General features: G+C 38.3%; 1 protein-coding gene across 1 annotated transcript; it reads right to left on the bottom strand.

Annotated features, from left to right (window-relative positions):
• Positions 1-2,809: 2,809 nt before the first annotated feature.
• LOC107591662 (homeobox protein Dlx6a-like) lies at positions 2,810-4,758 on the bottom strand. The gene is made up of 3 exons (XM_016280883.1): positions 4,446-4,758; positions 3,614-3,807; positions 2,810-3,408 (listed from the first exon to the last, which is right to left on the bottom strand). The coding sequence occupies exons 1-3, from the start codon at positions 4,756-4,758 to the stop codon at positions 3,169-3,171; spliced, it is 747 nt and encodes a 248-aa protein (XP_016136369.1). The 3' UTR covers positions 2,810-3,168.
• Positions 4,759-17,084: the final 12,326 nt, after the last annotated feature.

Raw genomic sequence — 17,084 nt, 5'->3', positions numbered from 1 at the left:
TAATTCCAAATAAATAAATCGTTTTTAGATTTTTTTTACGTTAGTAGGACTGAATATTTGATCTTCGTCTTGATTAAAACCACCCCTGACGAACGAAAAATTTAGTCTGGCAAACAGTGTGCTCTGCCTTGAACATGTCTTGTGTTCCTTACGATTAGTAGGCTTTGAATTGTAGCGAGGTGGCGAAGGGACGGCACGGAGATCTGAGGCAGTCCGCATGCCTGTGGGGGCAAACCGGCTCCAGCGACCACAACCCAGCCCTGACAGATCCTCCTCCTGGAAAAATGCTGAACATCTCATTAAAACCGGTGCTTACATCTCTACAGCTGACTGCCACGATCAATCGTGAAAAAGGCCACCGGGGCATGGCTTAATTTGAGATTTTCTTTGTTGACTATGGAGATAATATTGTAAAACCAAATTAATAATAATAAAATTTAAAAACACGGCCCAGCGAAATACTTCGTGGCTATTTATTATAGGCTATTTCTTCAAGTGATCGGCAATCGTTTCAGTATTCAAAATACACATCCGTAAAAATTTTTTACCGATTTTTCTCCATGACACCAGAATAGAATTGCTATTGTTTTGAACACTAAAATTATGCTTAACATATGCTACCTAAAACAAAAAGTAAATCTATTAGCCTACATAGGATACGCTATAGGCATATTTTTATGGTTTTATTTGAAAGCCTATATAAACACCAAGTCATCGTGACGAATATACCCAATAAAAAGCCATGACATAATTATGAGAATATCGGAGTATGTACTAATAGGCTTATGCATTGTTTATATCCCTCACCCCCCTCCCAAGCAGACGTTGCGTTCACGCTCAAAACACACACGCCATCAACTCTAACACTTTGCCTCTCTTTCACGTACACAAACACACTATATCCCATGCCATTATATCGAGACTGAACATTTTCCACTCTACGAATTCACTGCAAAGCGTGTATAAATAAGCTTTACTGGACACCCTCAACTGTAACACTCAACAATAATTATACTTCCACCAGGATTAGCTCCATTATCATAATCTGGACATTTACAATTATCTATAATTTGCAAAGATGCGCCTGGATCTTGATTGCAGAAGGTTTTTTCCCCCTAGCTCACAATCACTAAACAGTGACAGTAATAACGGCTAATTTTTGCAGGCAATATATAAGAGGTGTCGGGGTGTGCAAACACTTTCACACCTGGATTTGCTTACTCAAACACAAGCGGTACACAGGAGCGTCCGCTTTCACAACGGTATCTTTATTGAAACATTGAAACCAGAGATTTTGATATATGCCAAACAATAAATGTATCGAAGGTAAGTGTTGCTCTTTTACCATGTTGTTTTGTTGTTGGCTGATCTGAGTGTCGCTGATGGGTGGGCATTGTTATAGCCTGCAGTTTGACTTGTTGGGAAAGCCGTGCTATTTTACATGAAAACGTGTGACCCACGAACGCTGGGATGTAGTAAACCGGTCATGATTTATATTGGTAATGATTTATATATCTCTTTTTTTCACTTGCGCACACATATTCTTGTATAATAGTGCTTTCTCACAATTCTTAGGTTAATTCTAAGTATTGTTAGCCTCGTGCATTTCGGTATCCACGACTGTCTGTCTGTCCGTGTCTGTCAGGGGCCCTCTATATGTAGGGGACCTTAACTCTCACGAACACATTTCGTTTTTATTATTATGCGTAATCAGTTGCGATTCAACCAAATAAAATTCAGCTGTAGTATTTTAGGTTGTAAAAAAATCTCAGGGTAGGCTATATTTTGAAGACATTACTGTGTGCATCTGAAACCAGTGACAAACGTGTTTTTGACAGTTCCTATTTCAACATATATGTTATGTTCCTATAGGCAGAGCAAACATTTAAATGAACCATCCCAATCCGTTGATGAGGGAACCTTTTTAGAAAATCAAGCCCCATTCTCTGCGGCTGGGGCATCCACGATTTGACAGCTGCAGGGGCTTCTCGTCTCCCTATTCAACATTGTAATTTTAGATAATATCCCAATCGTTCACTCTCCTCGGCAATTTGTACATGAATAACCGAATAATTTCATCTTTTGTTTCGTCTTTGCCACTTCAAATCCAAATAAAGATGCCTTTTAGTATTAAAAGTGGTAGAAAATTACAGGTAATTATCTTTGACGATAAAAACGCTGTAATCAGCGGGCTACATCAAAAATTACCCTAATTATGTCTGCATTTATGAGAATGGAAAAAAACCCTCTCTTGGATAAAACCCATAAATTGTCCCAAATATCTCCTTCATATTGAACGAGACTGCAGCTGGATGCTTTGTTCAGGATCGATCCTGTGGCGAAAGGCATTCAGCGTCTCGCAGATCAAGGCAGAGAGAAAGGGGAAAAACATTTTGTCAATACCTTAATAATTGAGCTAGAGAATGACAAGATGGACAAGATGCAGCTCTATTCTGTAGGAAAAACACTTTCCACCAACTCGGGTAAGCTATTTTGTTATTGCTTCAGATAGCTTTCCAGCATGAGAAAAAATTCATAATGTGGTGGTAATTATTTACATTTTACTGTGCAAGTTGTTTCTAGGTGCTAATTTTACGTTTTATAAAGAAATTATTTATTCAATGCAGATTATTCCAATAATCAAATTCATAGCTGATTCTAAACAGCGTGTTTCATATGGTCTCCAAGAGAAAAAAGGCACAACACGTTAATTGAAGTCATGTTTACTCCATTTATGACAAAACATAAAAAGGTTTTAACAACTAAAATCGGACAATATATTTACAATCAAATTGCTTGCTTTTGCATGATCAGAAACATCTACGCAAGAGGTTTGAGTTCGTTTTCAAATGCGACTCAAGCGCGTGATATGACAACGTTTCGCTTTCTGTTCCAATGTCATGTTGGCGATGAGTGTGTTTGATTACAGTCAAACGTAAGAACAGATTTTTAATCGATCCGTTTATGATGCTACTGACAGTTAGTTCCAATGTCGACCTTCACCACATCAAATGTCTTCATCCTTCAAAAGAAATCGTCGCCTTAATAGGCTAGAATAGGTCTCTATTAAGGATGTTAAACCGATGACAATGTGCGTACTAGCGCACGTGAACTGGGCGAAGACGGGATGTCAACATCAAGGCCTCTGGCCTAAAAAGGGCTAGTTGCCTATCTCTGCATGGCGTCCTGATGAGGCGACGAGTACCAGTGTGAGTAACCGGGCATGTAGCTGTTAGCAGACATGTTTACTCCTTTAGAGGAGGCTGAGACGTCCCAGATAGGAGGAATGGCTGGAGAGCGCGGGGACAGGGCGATGGAGCCGGGCAAAGGGTCACTCTCATGAGGGTTACCGCCTTGTTTCAACAACTTCTTGAACTTGGACCTTTTGTTTTGAAACCATATCTTTACCTGAAAACAAATAAAAAACGTAGGTTGCTAAATTGTTTAGTGAAGGTGGTGTCTAATTTAGTGTAACGTGAGAAAAAAAAGTAGGCTTATTATCTACTTCCAAAACACCATCATTCCAACATTATTAATGACAACAATCAGATATAACACATAACCTAAATGAAAAGCACAGTTCACTGATAATATAAATGAGTCCACATCTCACCTGTGTCTGTGTGACCCCGAGAGAGGCAGCCAGTTCCGCGCGCTCTGGTAACGCCAGGTATTGAGTCTGCTGGAAACGGTAATTTAGTGCCTGGAGCTGCAAACTGGAATAAATCGTCCTCGGTTTTCTGATCTTTTTGCCTTTTCCGTTGAAACGTATTTCTCCATTTTCAATCACTGTTGTTTTCTGCTGTTCTGAAAAGGGTAAATATTGTGGAATGATTCCCGCACATAAATAGAAGTCTGTATAGAATTTTAAAGGCGATTTTTTTTGATAAACACAAATAGTCTGTAATGTTCTTTCAAGCACTCTATAGCATAATTACATTGTCTGTCATATTTAGGAAATTATGAAACGTATTTCTCCATTTTCAATCACTGTTGTTTTCTGCTGTTCTGAAAAGGGTAAATATTGTGGAATGATTCCCGCACATAAATAGAAGTCTGTATAGAATTTTAAAGGCGATTTTTTTTTGATAAACACAAATAGTCTGTAATGTTCTTTCACGCACTCTATAGCATAATTACATTGTCTGTCATATTTAGGAAATTGCATGTAGTGACATGTCGAGACGGAGACAATTAGACGCTAATTATAATTTGCAATGGTGGGTAGAATCACTGGCGGAACGCAATAAATCATTTTGAGGAGAACACCGTTCTCGCTGACATAGGACGGGCAAAACTAGGCGACAACAAAAGAAAACGGGTAAGGACCTTTAAAAAAAGAACTTACAATGCTTGTCCCATGTTACATTTTATCGAAGTAGCTTTCCTCGGTTAGGTTTGCAATGAAAACGGAGCTGTATGTTTACGCATGTAAATACGCTTACCTGTGGCGTCTAATCTGGTCTGTGTTCCGCTGGCGTTACTTTGGTAGGACGTCAGGTATGAACTGTGGTGGGGATGGCTTACATAGGAGTAAGGTAGCGACCTGTTATAGGAGTTAGAGCCGGAGTACGGAGAGCTGTCGTGCTGCTGCTGATGATGATGAGACCCGGAATGGAGACAGTGGAGCGGATAATGGCTGGCGGCCATCGACGGGGAGCTCTGTTGTGAGTGCGATTGCTGTCCAAACTCCATGAAAGCAGATTTTGACGAGTCTTGAGCCTCCAGACCGTCAGCCGTCGTAGTCATGGTCATCATCAAATTTTCTGCTTTGAGAGCACTTACCCCCTATCTCTGAAGTCCAAATGAGTCCTTTCGTTGTGTTCGTTTCTTTCTCTCCTTGGCTAGGAGATATTGCGTTATTACCTCCACACTTTATCCTTTTTTGTCCTGTAATTCTCACGCGGTATGGTGGAAGGTGGGCTTGAGTAAAGGCAGAGATTTTAAGGTGGATTCTGTTAAATTGGAGTCCTTGCTTCCAGACTTGATGCAGCCACTACAAGTAAAATGGTTTGTCTCCAAAGGGCAGCGCCTTCCGATTGGTCATTCAACCTAACGTCATCAGTTCTCTGCTTTAGCTGAGACTTCACAGTGAGTTAACCTACCTTAACAGCTCCCACCGTAGCCATAACCATGTGGAGAATAATAATGCTGGGATTTCCCCCTGATATTCACAAAATTCCCACTCAGATGTCGCGCGCTACCATCGAAGTAATTAATCGCAACCGCGGCAGAGGTGCCAAATAACGCTTAGCCTACGCCAACACTGCATGAATCGAACCCATTCAGTTAGAACAGGATATAGGACAGCGACTTTATTGCCTTGTGTCCAACTACAAAGTCACTTTTATATGAACGTTAATCTCTGAATGCATTTACAAAACAGCAGAATCCACAAAAGTAAAATAATAACATAACACAAATAAAACCACACGGTGATTTACAGTATAGAAAAAAATATATATTAGGTGAAAATGTGCGATGTCAAAATAGAAAAAGCATAGTTTTAAGCGTCTTCAGAGAGGATTCACGTGAACTAGTAAACACGCCAGATATGGTCTAGTTTAATTAAGCCCCAGTCACTGAAAGGCCCGGGTTAGTGACAGCCTTTCCTTGTAGTAATCACGAGCCAGTCACAGTTGAAAATATATGCAAATTACGAGTGCAGTTTGTGGTTTGGCAAATGGCGATCTCATTATAAACCACGATGTAAATATACCCTATAACTGCAAGGCTTTATTTAATCTCATCTCACTCAATTTTTATTTTAAAGACAACGAGTTTCCTCATGATATGGCATACATTTACTTTAAATGGTAATGAAAAAGCAATTATGGTCGCAATCAGTTATATCCAAATCCTCTTTGATTATCCGTTACACTGTATTCAGACTGGGGCTATAAAATTAAGAACAATTCGTCTGTAATGATTATGGACCTTGTTTATTTTGGGAGGTGGATTAAAAGTGGATATAGCATAAATTATCCGCTAATTATACACCAGTGTCGCCTCAATTATCCTCTTATCAAAAATTGTAGCCCTAAATGCAGCATTTAGTTTCAATTTTCTCCCTTTCTGTAACAAGAACTGCGTACCTTGCTATTATTACCAGGGATGTTATTTACTTTGCCGGATTTAAGACTGCACAAGCGGCGTAGATAACCATTTTCCATGGTGGACTGAACTTGGGAGAGACAGAAAGGCAGCTGGTCGCTCTGAAAGCTTCTGGATTTCTTCTTGTAGTCAAGATATCAAATATTTAGCGTTCAAAGGAATTGTGCCAGGTAAGAGGAAACGTGGAACATTAGATCATTCGTTTGAACAATTTAATATTTACTCAGTGTGTGAATGTTTTTGTTTCTTCTGAATATTCTAAATATCTGACATAATTTGCTTAAATGCAATTGTCAAATGAGTTAACAGTTGTGATCAGGAATTTGATTGATTATTGCTGCTGCATGACCAGTGTGAAAATGTTTGTCAAGCAAGTGAGAGCGAAACCAGAGACATATAGCCTTGGCATGGTACAAACAAATCTTCCAATTATGCTTTCTTGCTGGCATTTTAAGTGCTTAATCGATCGAGACTTCATGGTTTGGTTCCTTTAAAATGGCTTCCTTCACCTGCGTTGACAGTTACCTTTGACAATTGAGGACACAAATCGAACAGCCCAGTGAATGTTTCAACGTATATTGTACAAAGGCTGCGAATGTCAATTAAAACTCTTAAACTCTTAAAAATGTATTTACATGCTGCTGAATTATCGTAAAGGGTGTTGTGTAGAGAATTGTATTCCAATAGCCTAAGGAGGAAAAATGAAAAAAAAAAAACCCCGCAGAAATAGAAAAATTAAAATGTGAGTGAAAATAGGAGTGCCTTTGAGTTTGAGAACACCTTAACCATTTTGTTACAAGTTAAAATTTAAGTAAAAGATAAACTACAAATATTTAGCTGGACACAAAAACGGCACAATAAATTTGAATTATAATTAAAAACCAAACTCTTTAGTATAGCCAAAATAATAAATAAATACATTTAATTGTTTTATTTAAACGTTTTTAAATAAATGTGACTTTTTAAAGTGATTGTTAACTGCGTTGCATTATTATTATTATGAGAATATAATAATAGCAAAGCATGCACGTAAACCCATAAGCATCATATTACAAATCTGTTCAAAAGAAAGAGAAAGAGAGGGGATCTGTGTGGACACGCCGGCGCTCGAGTGCATCCATGCAGCCTTATCTGAGCCTTAACACATAGTTTGAAATGGAATCGTCTTCATTCCAAAAGCGCACAGGATCTTGTTGTTATTCGTCCGAAAACAGACATATTGACCGGCTCGGATGGAAAGACACCGTCGTCTTGATTGCAGACTTGCCAGTCCAGCAGAGGCGGCTGAACGTGTCTGCCCTCTCCCGAACTCAAGCCCACCGGCTGTACACAGACTCGCAGGCGTCGACGGATTTCAATGGCTGCTGAGCAGAGGAAGTGGCGAGGCATAAGGCAGATGGATAGCACGCGCAGCTAGCTGTCGGTATTCTGCGTGAGATCACTACAATAGAAATCAAGAGAGTTGAACAAATACCACCAGACCCCTCCCTACCATTAGGGCTCATATTAAATCATGAGTTTTATTGCAGGACTGTTTCTCTAAATATTTAACTGAGTCGGTAAACTAACGGTGTTAGAAAAATAAAAACAAACAAGACCGAAACATAAAAATATGAAATATGTAATCGGTTACCTGTTAAATATAGACATAAATTCGATTAAACTTTTAGATTGATAAAGGGCAAACATTTAAATTATTTTAAAATTAAAAGAAGATTATTAATGTCGAAACTGAATATAAATTAGCCTAAAGCAAGACTAGCCTATATATTTAAATATAGGAAAGGCTTATTGTGTTTTTGAGCTGTTAATTCTCGCGTCATATCCTCATTCTTGCTAAAAGCTCCTCCTGATTGATTGCTGGGTTGATTAACGTAACTTACACTAACAGTGGTCACAGTTTGGTAACCATGGCCTAAAGATCATAGCATAACGGTCCATTTTTGATGGCCATATATTAACACGAGCGAGGCCTAATGTCACATATAGCATTAGCTTTGAGCCTCTGCATCGGATATTTCATCCCAATGCACAACAAAGAAGGTTGTTTCTCTCTAGATAGAAGATAAGAAAATAGGACTGTGTAGTACACAGACATGAAAGGATACTTCAATGTTCAATGCAAAATTACAGCCAACACAGAAAGCGCACGTTGCCTCTTATGAGCATTAATTTTCAGTTCATCTAAATGAAGGAGGCTCTGCTGAAATATCTTTTATCTTTTGAGAATGTTGCACAATTGAGAACAGTGGGATTTTTCGGGGTTCTTTTTCGACTTAATAGAAGACATTATTAGCTCTGACAGCACACGGCTCAGGTCTGGGGGAGAGGATTTTCTAGAGAGATGACAGACAGGAAGGCCAGCAATCACAGGCTTTTTATCCGAATGTACTGTTCGATGCCGTTTATCCCTGATGATAGAAAATTGCTCTGTTGCCAGGACGCGGCTGCTGAAATAGAGGGCAAGAGCAACATTTCCATTTTCCAGTTTGAAAGCCATTGAAATGAATTAGTAAAATGAAAAAAAAAAATCCCGCGGTAAACAAAGAGGGGCAAACAAAGATACGCTTTTTTCCTTGCGCCGAGCCCCCTTTCATTTTGTAAATTTTGGTTAGCTGCTTTTCTGAGGCTTTGAATCCAACACTTGCAAATGTGATGGGCTCCTGATGTGCACGGGAGATAATTACGCATTTTCAATACATTCTTAATGTAAAGCAAAGTGTAATTTGTTCCTGTTTGCTTATCAGTGCAATATTTGTTCACATATTACTGTTTACAATAGCACTATTTTAAGTGTTAAGAAATATTTAAGGTCAAATGAAATATTTGCACATTCATTATACTCGCACAATAATAAAATAAATTCATACGAAATTAGATGTTTTTATCATTTTGACAAGTGGCTTGTCGTTCACCTCGCATTGATTATATTTCTTAACTTGTAATCCATAAAGTCACTGGGAGGAGTTTGTCGGAATATTACTTGTTATGACAGTTTGAAAACACACTCAACGAATAGTGGGTTTAGGTGTCATGACAGACACATGCTTTATTGTTATTTGGGCGCGCAGTGGCCGACCACAACATTTGGTAAACAAGCGCGAGGAAAACGGACCTTGGTCAAGATGCACGAATAACACTCCTTGTCCACACATTTCACAGGTGAAAAAAAAGCCAAGTTTACAAGACCATATAATCAGTTGTCATTGCTCGCCAAAACGGGAAAACTCGTAAATATCAACAGCAGGAGATCAGCATGACAGTTATCATTTTCAGTTTTCATGTGTGGCAGAAGTAACCTGTAAAAACGGTTAAACGGAAAAAAATAAACGAAATATTATGTGTGTGTGTGTGTAATTACATATATATATATATATGAAAGAATAACACTAAATCCTTATAAATTCTTATTTGGTATTTTTCTGATTCTGATTATCATGATACTGATACTCTTGTTGCTGATATCGAAATGCAGTTTAACTCTCGTTAACAACTGATGCTATTGCTTTACAAAAGAATCCCGAAATATATAAAGTCACTGGGAGGAGTTTGTCGGAATATTACTTGTTATGACAGTTTGAAAACACACTCAACGAATAGTGGGTTTAGGTGTCATGACAGACACATGCTTTATTGTTATTTGGGCGCGCAGTGGCCGACCACAACATTTGGTAAACAAGCGCGAGGAAAACGGACCTTGGTCAAGATGCACGAATAACACTCCTTGTCCACACATTTCACAGGTGAAAAAAAAGCCAAGTTTACAAGACCATATAATCAGTTGTCATTGCTCGCCAAAACTCGTAAATATCAACAGCAGGAGATCAGCATGACAGTTATCATTTTCAGTTTTCATGTGTGGCAGAAGTAACCTGTAAAAACGGTTAAACGGAAAAAAATAAACGAAATATTATGTGTGTGTGTGTGTAATTACATACATATATATATATATATATGAAAGAATAACACTAAATCCTTATCAATTCTTATTTGGTATTTTTCTGATTATGATTATCATGATACTGATACTCTTGTTGCTGATATCGAAATGCAGTTTAACTCTCGTTAACAACTGATGCTATTGCTTTACAAAAGAATCCCGAAATATACGGGTCACAACCATAACTGGAAACATTTTAAACAACGCTAAGTATAGTTAGAATTCAAATGAAGTGCGTAAGAAAATGTATCAGAACATCATACATTCATTTCTTTATTCACATTCACAGCACCTTTTAATCCACTGATTTCTCTTTGATCTTTAAAAGCGGGTGAAATCAATGGCTATATTAATATTTACGTGATACAGAGATCATGTGGCCTTTGGAAGGATAGTATTTTGCATATGAATCTTTGCATGGGCAGGTGGTTTGCCTCGACGGTGTCTGCTCAATGTCGTGTACTAATGTACCTGAAACATTTTCTCCAGTTATACAGTATGTATATATTTGCCTTGAATTCGTGCCGCATTGTCTGAACACAGCTTTTGGAGCGCCTATACCCTGCAGTGCATTTGCCGGAGCTATTTATCCACCCATAGCCATTATTTATAATCATTGCTATTAGCTGGCTCTGATAGATTTTGATCTTTGATTGAAGCTGGTCCAGCTAATCTAATTCGAGGAACCATGGTTACGATTTCTTTGTGTTAATCATGTATCCATACAACAAAACATAGCAATTGTATTTGCTTAATTTTGCTGATATTTAGATTTTTTTGGAAACAGCTGAGAATTACAGTGTCAAACAGCAACATAAAGAATATTACTTCAAAGTTAATATTAAGTATTTACTCAAATAATGCTGTAGCTCATACTATTTTGTGCTGGCATTAGGTGGGCTGATGTTGCGTGTGATTTAAGAAGTTTCCATGATCTGAATTTCCTGAGGTCAGGTGAGGAAGTGGCACAAACAATGAAGCACGGACAATAATTGTTTGCCTGAAACTCAAGAACAGTGAGTTTGATGAGGCGTAAAAACAGAAGAGAAAAAAAGTCACACCTGGAGAACCGCCTTGTACCACATTCATTCTCCTGCCATGAAAACCAGTCTGCAGGAGCTGTGTGCGTTTCTCAAGCTCCTGATCATGGCTTAATAATCACAAATACAAAGACTAGCTGAAACTACAAACTTCCACCTTCTAGCTGATGAAGAACATTTCAAATTCACTCACAAAAGGTTCTGCGGGAGCTATAAAGACTGCACAGTTACACCAATGAAGCTGTGAAGTCAAAGAATGGCTTGCCGCCAGAAAATAATGCTTAAAAACACAAGCTGGTTAATTTAGTTATTAGTGTTTAAAGGTGGTAGATTACTGAAAAATTTGCAGAGAATTTAATTCCAAGAATGAAATAGCAAGCAAGTCCATTATACATTGAGTCAAAATGGAGGACTAATGTATATTTTATCAGACACTCTAGGCGTGTGCAAGTAAAAATGAGTGTATGGTACAAAAACATTAGTCTCAGGATTTTTGGCAATGTTTTTGCATAGTAATGATGGATTAATGGCTATAAGGTTAATGGAAGACAACATCTTTTCCATTTATTTCAGGTTAAATGCTGCACATTATCATAGGCTAAATTAAATAAAGAAATCTTATCTAATAACTGAAAATATTTTTTTCTAAGCATTAACCAAACTGTTAATCTATAGGCCTTTTGTGCAGTAACATTAAATACACAAGTGTAAAAGGATACAGGAAAATAAAGAAAAAAGCAAACAAAACATAATAGTGTGTACATTTAATCTGTGAATTTATTCATAAGATCATCTGAGCAAATTTTGTTAAAGCTCATAAAAGCACATTAATGCTGTGCAAAAAAAATTGCATTTATTTTCATAAACTTTAACAGCTTCAATTTCAATTTGAAGCGTTTTAGGCCTTTCTCTTTCTACCAAAACACACGCCGGCAATCACAGTGATAACTGCTCTTGGAAATGCATTAAACCAAGGAGCTCATTCAATCAACGTAAGGAGAGGGTGTTCAAAAGAATGCTGAATATACAGTCAAATAATTCTACAGGATGATCGTACAAAACATCCGAGAGGCAACAGTGAAGAAGCTTTCCACACATTCCAAGGGAGCTGGCATAGAAATAATAGAGATGCAGGTATGTTTTTATGAGGGGTAGATTTGTGTGTGACTGAGGGGGGAACTGGGGGTGGGCTGAGCGAGGAAAATCATCTCCATATAGAGCAGTAAAGATGAAGGACAGTGGGAACGTTGTTCGAGTTTGGATGTGGATCAAAATGGATCTGATCACACCAGACTCGGGACATGTGGCGGTTTAAATGGCATGGCAGGGGTGGTGAGCCGTCAATCATAAGCTCTCATGCTTGCCTCAACAGCTTTCCTTCTTTTCCGAAAGCCAGCAGACCAACGCAGGAAGAAGGCGAGTGTTTGTGGAGTCTCTTGAATATTCAAGCAAAACCTGCATCGTTTGATGTTTCACAGCTGTGGCCTTCAATAAACATTTCTTTCAGAGTAAAAATTTAGCTTTAAACTATGATATATTTAAAACATCTGTGAGGATTTGATTGTACACAAGCCATTCTTTTGTTTTGTTTCAGCAGCACAAAAAAATGCATCTTTTCAGGTGGATGTACAAATGCTCTTCCTAAATAACAATGGAGACATGGATGAAACAATGTTATTGTTTTGTTTGACACCGTGTGCTTTAGACTGAATATGAAGGACTTCATCCACACATCCTGTCGTCTCTTTCTGTCTAGTGCCTCCTCTCGTCTCTCTCAGTCACACATGTTCGGTTTCTACAGCTGCAGTGAGTGAGATATGACCAGAGAATTGGCCTCTAGGAGAGCAGCAAGCCATCCTGGTGCTATTAGGCTCGTGGCTAATAATAGGTGTTTCAGTCCAGGGGAAGATCAATCAGGGGGAATCATGGGGAATGTTCTGAGGAGCACTTTTACACATCTGTCCAGATGGATGAAATTACACTTGTCTGTTTTTAGTTGCATTACTCCCAAATTGGCTGTCTACCTTTTTCTCTCTTTCTCTCACTCTCCCCTCATTCATGTGTCAGTGGTCTACTAAAAGGATTCGGCACTAAATTCCCTGTCATTTTGGTCTTTCCTCGCTCGCTCTGCCCTCTCTCCTCAGTCACCTTATTTATGTTCTTGCATTCAATAAGTTGTATGTAAAATGATGTAGAATCTACACACACACATACACAGACACACACAAAACTGAAAAGTTAGCACTTATACAAAGTAATTTGTGGTAGAATTCTATCACATTTATGCCATTAATAATAAAAGGTCAATGAAAGCTGAGAGATAATGCGAATTACTGCAGCTGCTGAAAATCATATTCATAAAAAATTATGGCAGTCTGAAGGTTTTTCAAACTAAAATAGAAATTACATCATATACAAAGTGGGTTCCTTAAGTATTAGTCCAAATAAAAAATCTGGGCTATAAAAATAAATAATACAATTATTTATATTTATAATATATAGCTTATACAAATAAGCAGATTAGGATGTTTAAAAAGATATGAGCAGGGTTATTACAGTTAACTAAAACTAAAACTATAAATAACCCATATTTTCTGTTGAGTCTAATAAAATACACATTAACTGCAAAAAAATACAATTTAAAAAAGCTTTTTTATTTTATATAGCTGCCAAAGCAACATCTCAATAAATAAATACAAACAAATTAAAAAAACACATACACAGAACAAAATACTAAAACTAAAAATACTAAAAAACGAACTAAAATTAAAATCAGAAAATGCAAAAATAGAAAGTAATTCAAAATATGAAGAAAAACTATAATAGTATCTAAATGAAACTAAAATTGCTAGACCACTAATAACACCATTATACAAAAGGTAAAACTTCCTTTATGCTGAAAATATAATTTGTAATTAAAAATGTTGTATTAAAGGAAGAAATGATCCGTTCTTAGACTTTTGGACCCCCACTGTGTTTGTCATCAGCTCTGCTATCTCTATAATTTAAAATATATAATTACATGCATTTGTATTGTGCAGCTGCAATCACAAATCCCCAAGTTTCCCATCCAAAACAATGATATTTGCGTACAATACTTGCAGTAAGTCATTAGAAAAGAAAAACCACCGTTGTTAATGCTTATGTGAACAAAGATCCTCTAAAAACAATGTTTTTGGACCCATATCCTAAGAAACAGAGATTGCAAGCAAAAGGACACATGAGAATGTGTGAAAGTGTGGCATTGAAATCCTGACCTGCAGTAACCCTTGAATAGGTGAGTGCACTAGCTGAGGAGGTAACCACATGCTGGATGGGCTGCTTGCGATGCAGCACTGGCAGTTATCTAGCACAATGTGTCAGGCAGAGAGACTGAGAGGGGTCATTTGCAGACTACGAAACAGCTGTATGCATCTGCGCTTCCCAATCCCAAGACGGCTGACAGCTCGAAATATTTGATACTTGAAAGTGGCTGGCTGGCAAGTTGTATTACACCCTCCTGAGTTCTTACACAGTCTGATGTCACTTCTATCAAAACTCAAAGACTGATTTGCTTGCGGAGTGAATTTGTATAACCATCTACACCGTAGCCACAATGGGCTCATGCACACAATACGGGCACTCTGAGAAATTACCTCTCTAGAAAGACACAGCGGGATACTTTTTATCAGTGAAAATGAATACTGTACATCATTGTTGATTCTAAGCCTGCAGAGAACCTGATTCGAGATGTTCTCTTATTTTTGATTGCCTAACATTGAGAGATATTGCAAGCACAGGGCAAGCTGTCTGAGAAGAAATACGCAAGCTCGATGACCAGAGGAAGAAAATCAAGGCTCCCCAATGTGTTACCCCTGGCAACGAGGGAAAATTAGCATTGACATATGAGCGAGGCCACAGAAAGGCCTCTGGGTATTTTACGGCTTGAAAAGTGACAATCAAAGTAGATGTAAAGACATACTCCCTGTTCTATTTATATTGAAATCAGCTTCTTTTACATTTCCCGAAGGAAGAGCGCCAAACTTATAATGTATGTATTTTGTTCATTTTACCATGCTGCACATCACGCCTGCGATGCCCAGGCTCTCGTGTTTGCCCCCCGCTGCGGTAAACAGAATGCGACTATCATAGCGGATGCATTTCAGGCCACTCACAACACGCCAGTGAGGCTGACATGGCCTCCCTCATTTTCCGCCACAAAATTCAGCTCTCATGATTGCCAACACACATAATGATAGCGTCTCCCAGAGTCACTGAGGTGTCCCACTGACGTGCCAATATTCTCTCTGTCATACTGCAGGAAATTCAGCGGCTGCTACCCTGGAGAACCTGCCTTCTACATACATCAGAAGTTGTTTTGTTAATCGAAATAAAGGGCGGATTGCCTGATCTAAGGCGCAGAGGGGCTCGCTGTTTCCTCTCATTACAAGACGGCCTTACCAGCGAGGAGGAATATGCATGAATACATTAAAAGGTAATGAGGAAGCTGCCAGGAGAGGGTCATCCGGGGCAGCGCTTGGCGTTGGAGAGCTTTCAGAGCATTGCTTGATGGACTTGTCATCTCGGCATGAGAAGCAAAAAGAGGTGGAGATCAACGGCGTTACTAATGGCAGCTGTTGCCAGTAACATGCTTCATGCTGGTAATGTAGGTGCAGAAGCATCTCACCTTGTATTTTTATAACATGAATGTGCTAATGTGTTGTATTTTAAATGCTAAATTAAATATTTCAGTTCTTAAACTACTAATTCTGTCATTTCTCAAGTATGAATGAAAATGTACGCTGATTTTGTGAATACACAAATTCAAAAAATAAGAAAGACCCAAGGGTAGATCATCATTCGCAATCATATTTTGGAATATTCACATCTAAGATTTGATCAAGGCAATGTGGAATCACATAATGGAATGTCATGGCAACAACACCTGGCAACAGTTTATCCAAGTCCTCATGCCACTCCCCCCAAACCGAAAGCGCTGGAACATTATTTCTGTGAGACAGAAAGCCCTATGAACAAATAATGGGTGAGCGCCAGTTTAAATAAAGTATGGTTTATGACTTGTGGTCAGGACCGTCTCTCTTTTTTAAAAAGTGTGCTGTATAAAAACCACTGCCAACATTTTTTTTTTCCATACAGTTATAATACAAAGTCGTTTTTTCCCCCTCCTCGCAGTGAGAGATTCAGTCAATAAAGGACCGGCAGTAGACCAGTAGTCTGCAGCCACAGGAGAATGGAACAAACCACACACGCCAAAACAAACTGGTGCTCCTTTGCGATTTTTCAGTTCGGCATTTTAATAAAACATTTACAGTCCTTCTGCGCGGGGTAAATGTTTTGCGAGCATGCCCTGTTTCGCTTTTGATATGAATCAACAAAAGACTAGAGGGATTAATTTCCTTCACCTACAAAATGAAGAGCTATAAGCGTCCCATTGCCCAGGTCCAGGTGTTTTGGTCTAATTCACAAACAATCCGTCTGTTGGATATCAAACCAATTACCCAAATGAATTGTACAATACCGAGAAACAGACACAGCAATTTTCTAATTCCATTTATATTTGCCACTGCAATTATAGATCATCCGAAACTGTCATTAAGTAACACTAGGCTTGTATTAAGACAGACTGTAGTAACTGTCTTGCAACTACAAAAAGAAGGCGTCCATTAACATGGTCCGCTTTGCCTTTAAACGACGATGACAACAATGAGAAAAAGCAACACTGGATATTTTTTTGTCAACAAAACAGCTATCAAACACTTGCATTGGAGCCCGTGATTATTGGTTTGGTTGAAATTAGGACTTGGTCAAACAAGGCTCCATGTCTATGGAAACAGCTACAGTCACCTTTTTGTACATATTAAGCAATTGCAGCTTTGAGAAAGTGAGAACTGTGCTAATTCATTTTAAAGTGAGACACACTAATAAGTAAGGTTTCATAAATAATATTTTAGACCCTACTGGGAATTGGGTTTTATGGATATCTTTTTAGG

This window comes from Sinocyclocheilus grahami, unplaced genomic scaffold, assembly GCF_001515645.1.
Source record: "Sinocyclocheilus grahami isolate Dianchi unplaced genomic scaffold, SAMN03320097.WGS_v1.1 scaffold144.1, whole genome shotgun sequence".
In the NCBI taxonomy this organism is placed as follows: domain Eukaryota; kingdom Metazoa; phylum Chordata; class Actinopteri; order Cypriniformes; family Cyprinidae; genus Sinocyclocheilus; species Sinocyclocheilus grahami.
Note: the sequence above shows the minus strand (reverse complement) of the source record. Positions and strands in the feature narration are given on the sequence as shown.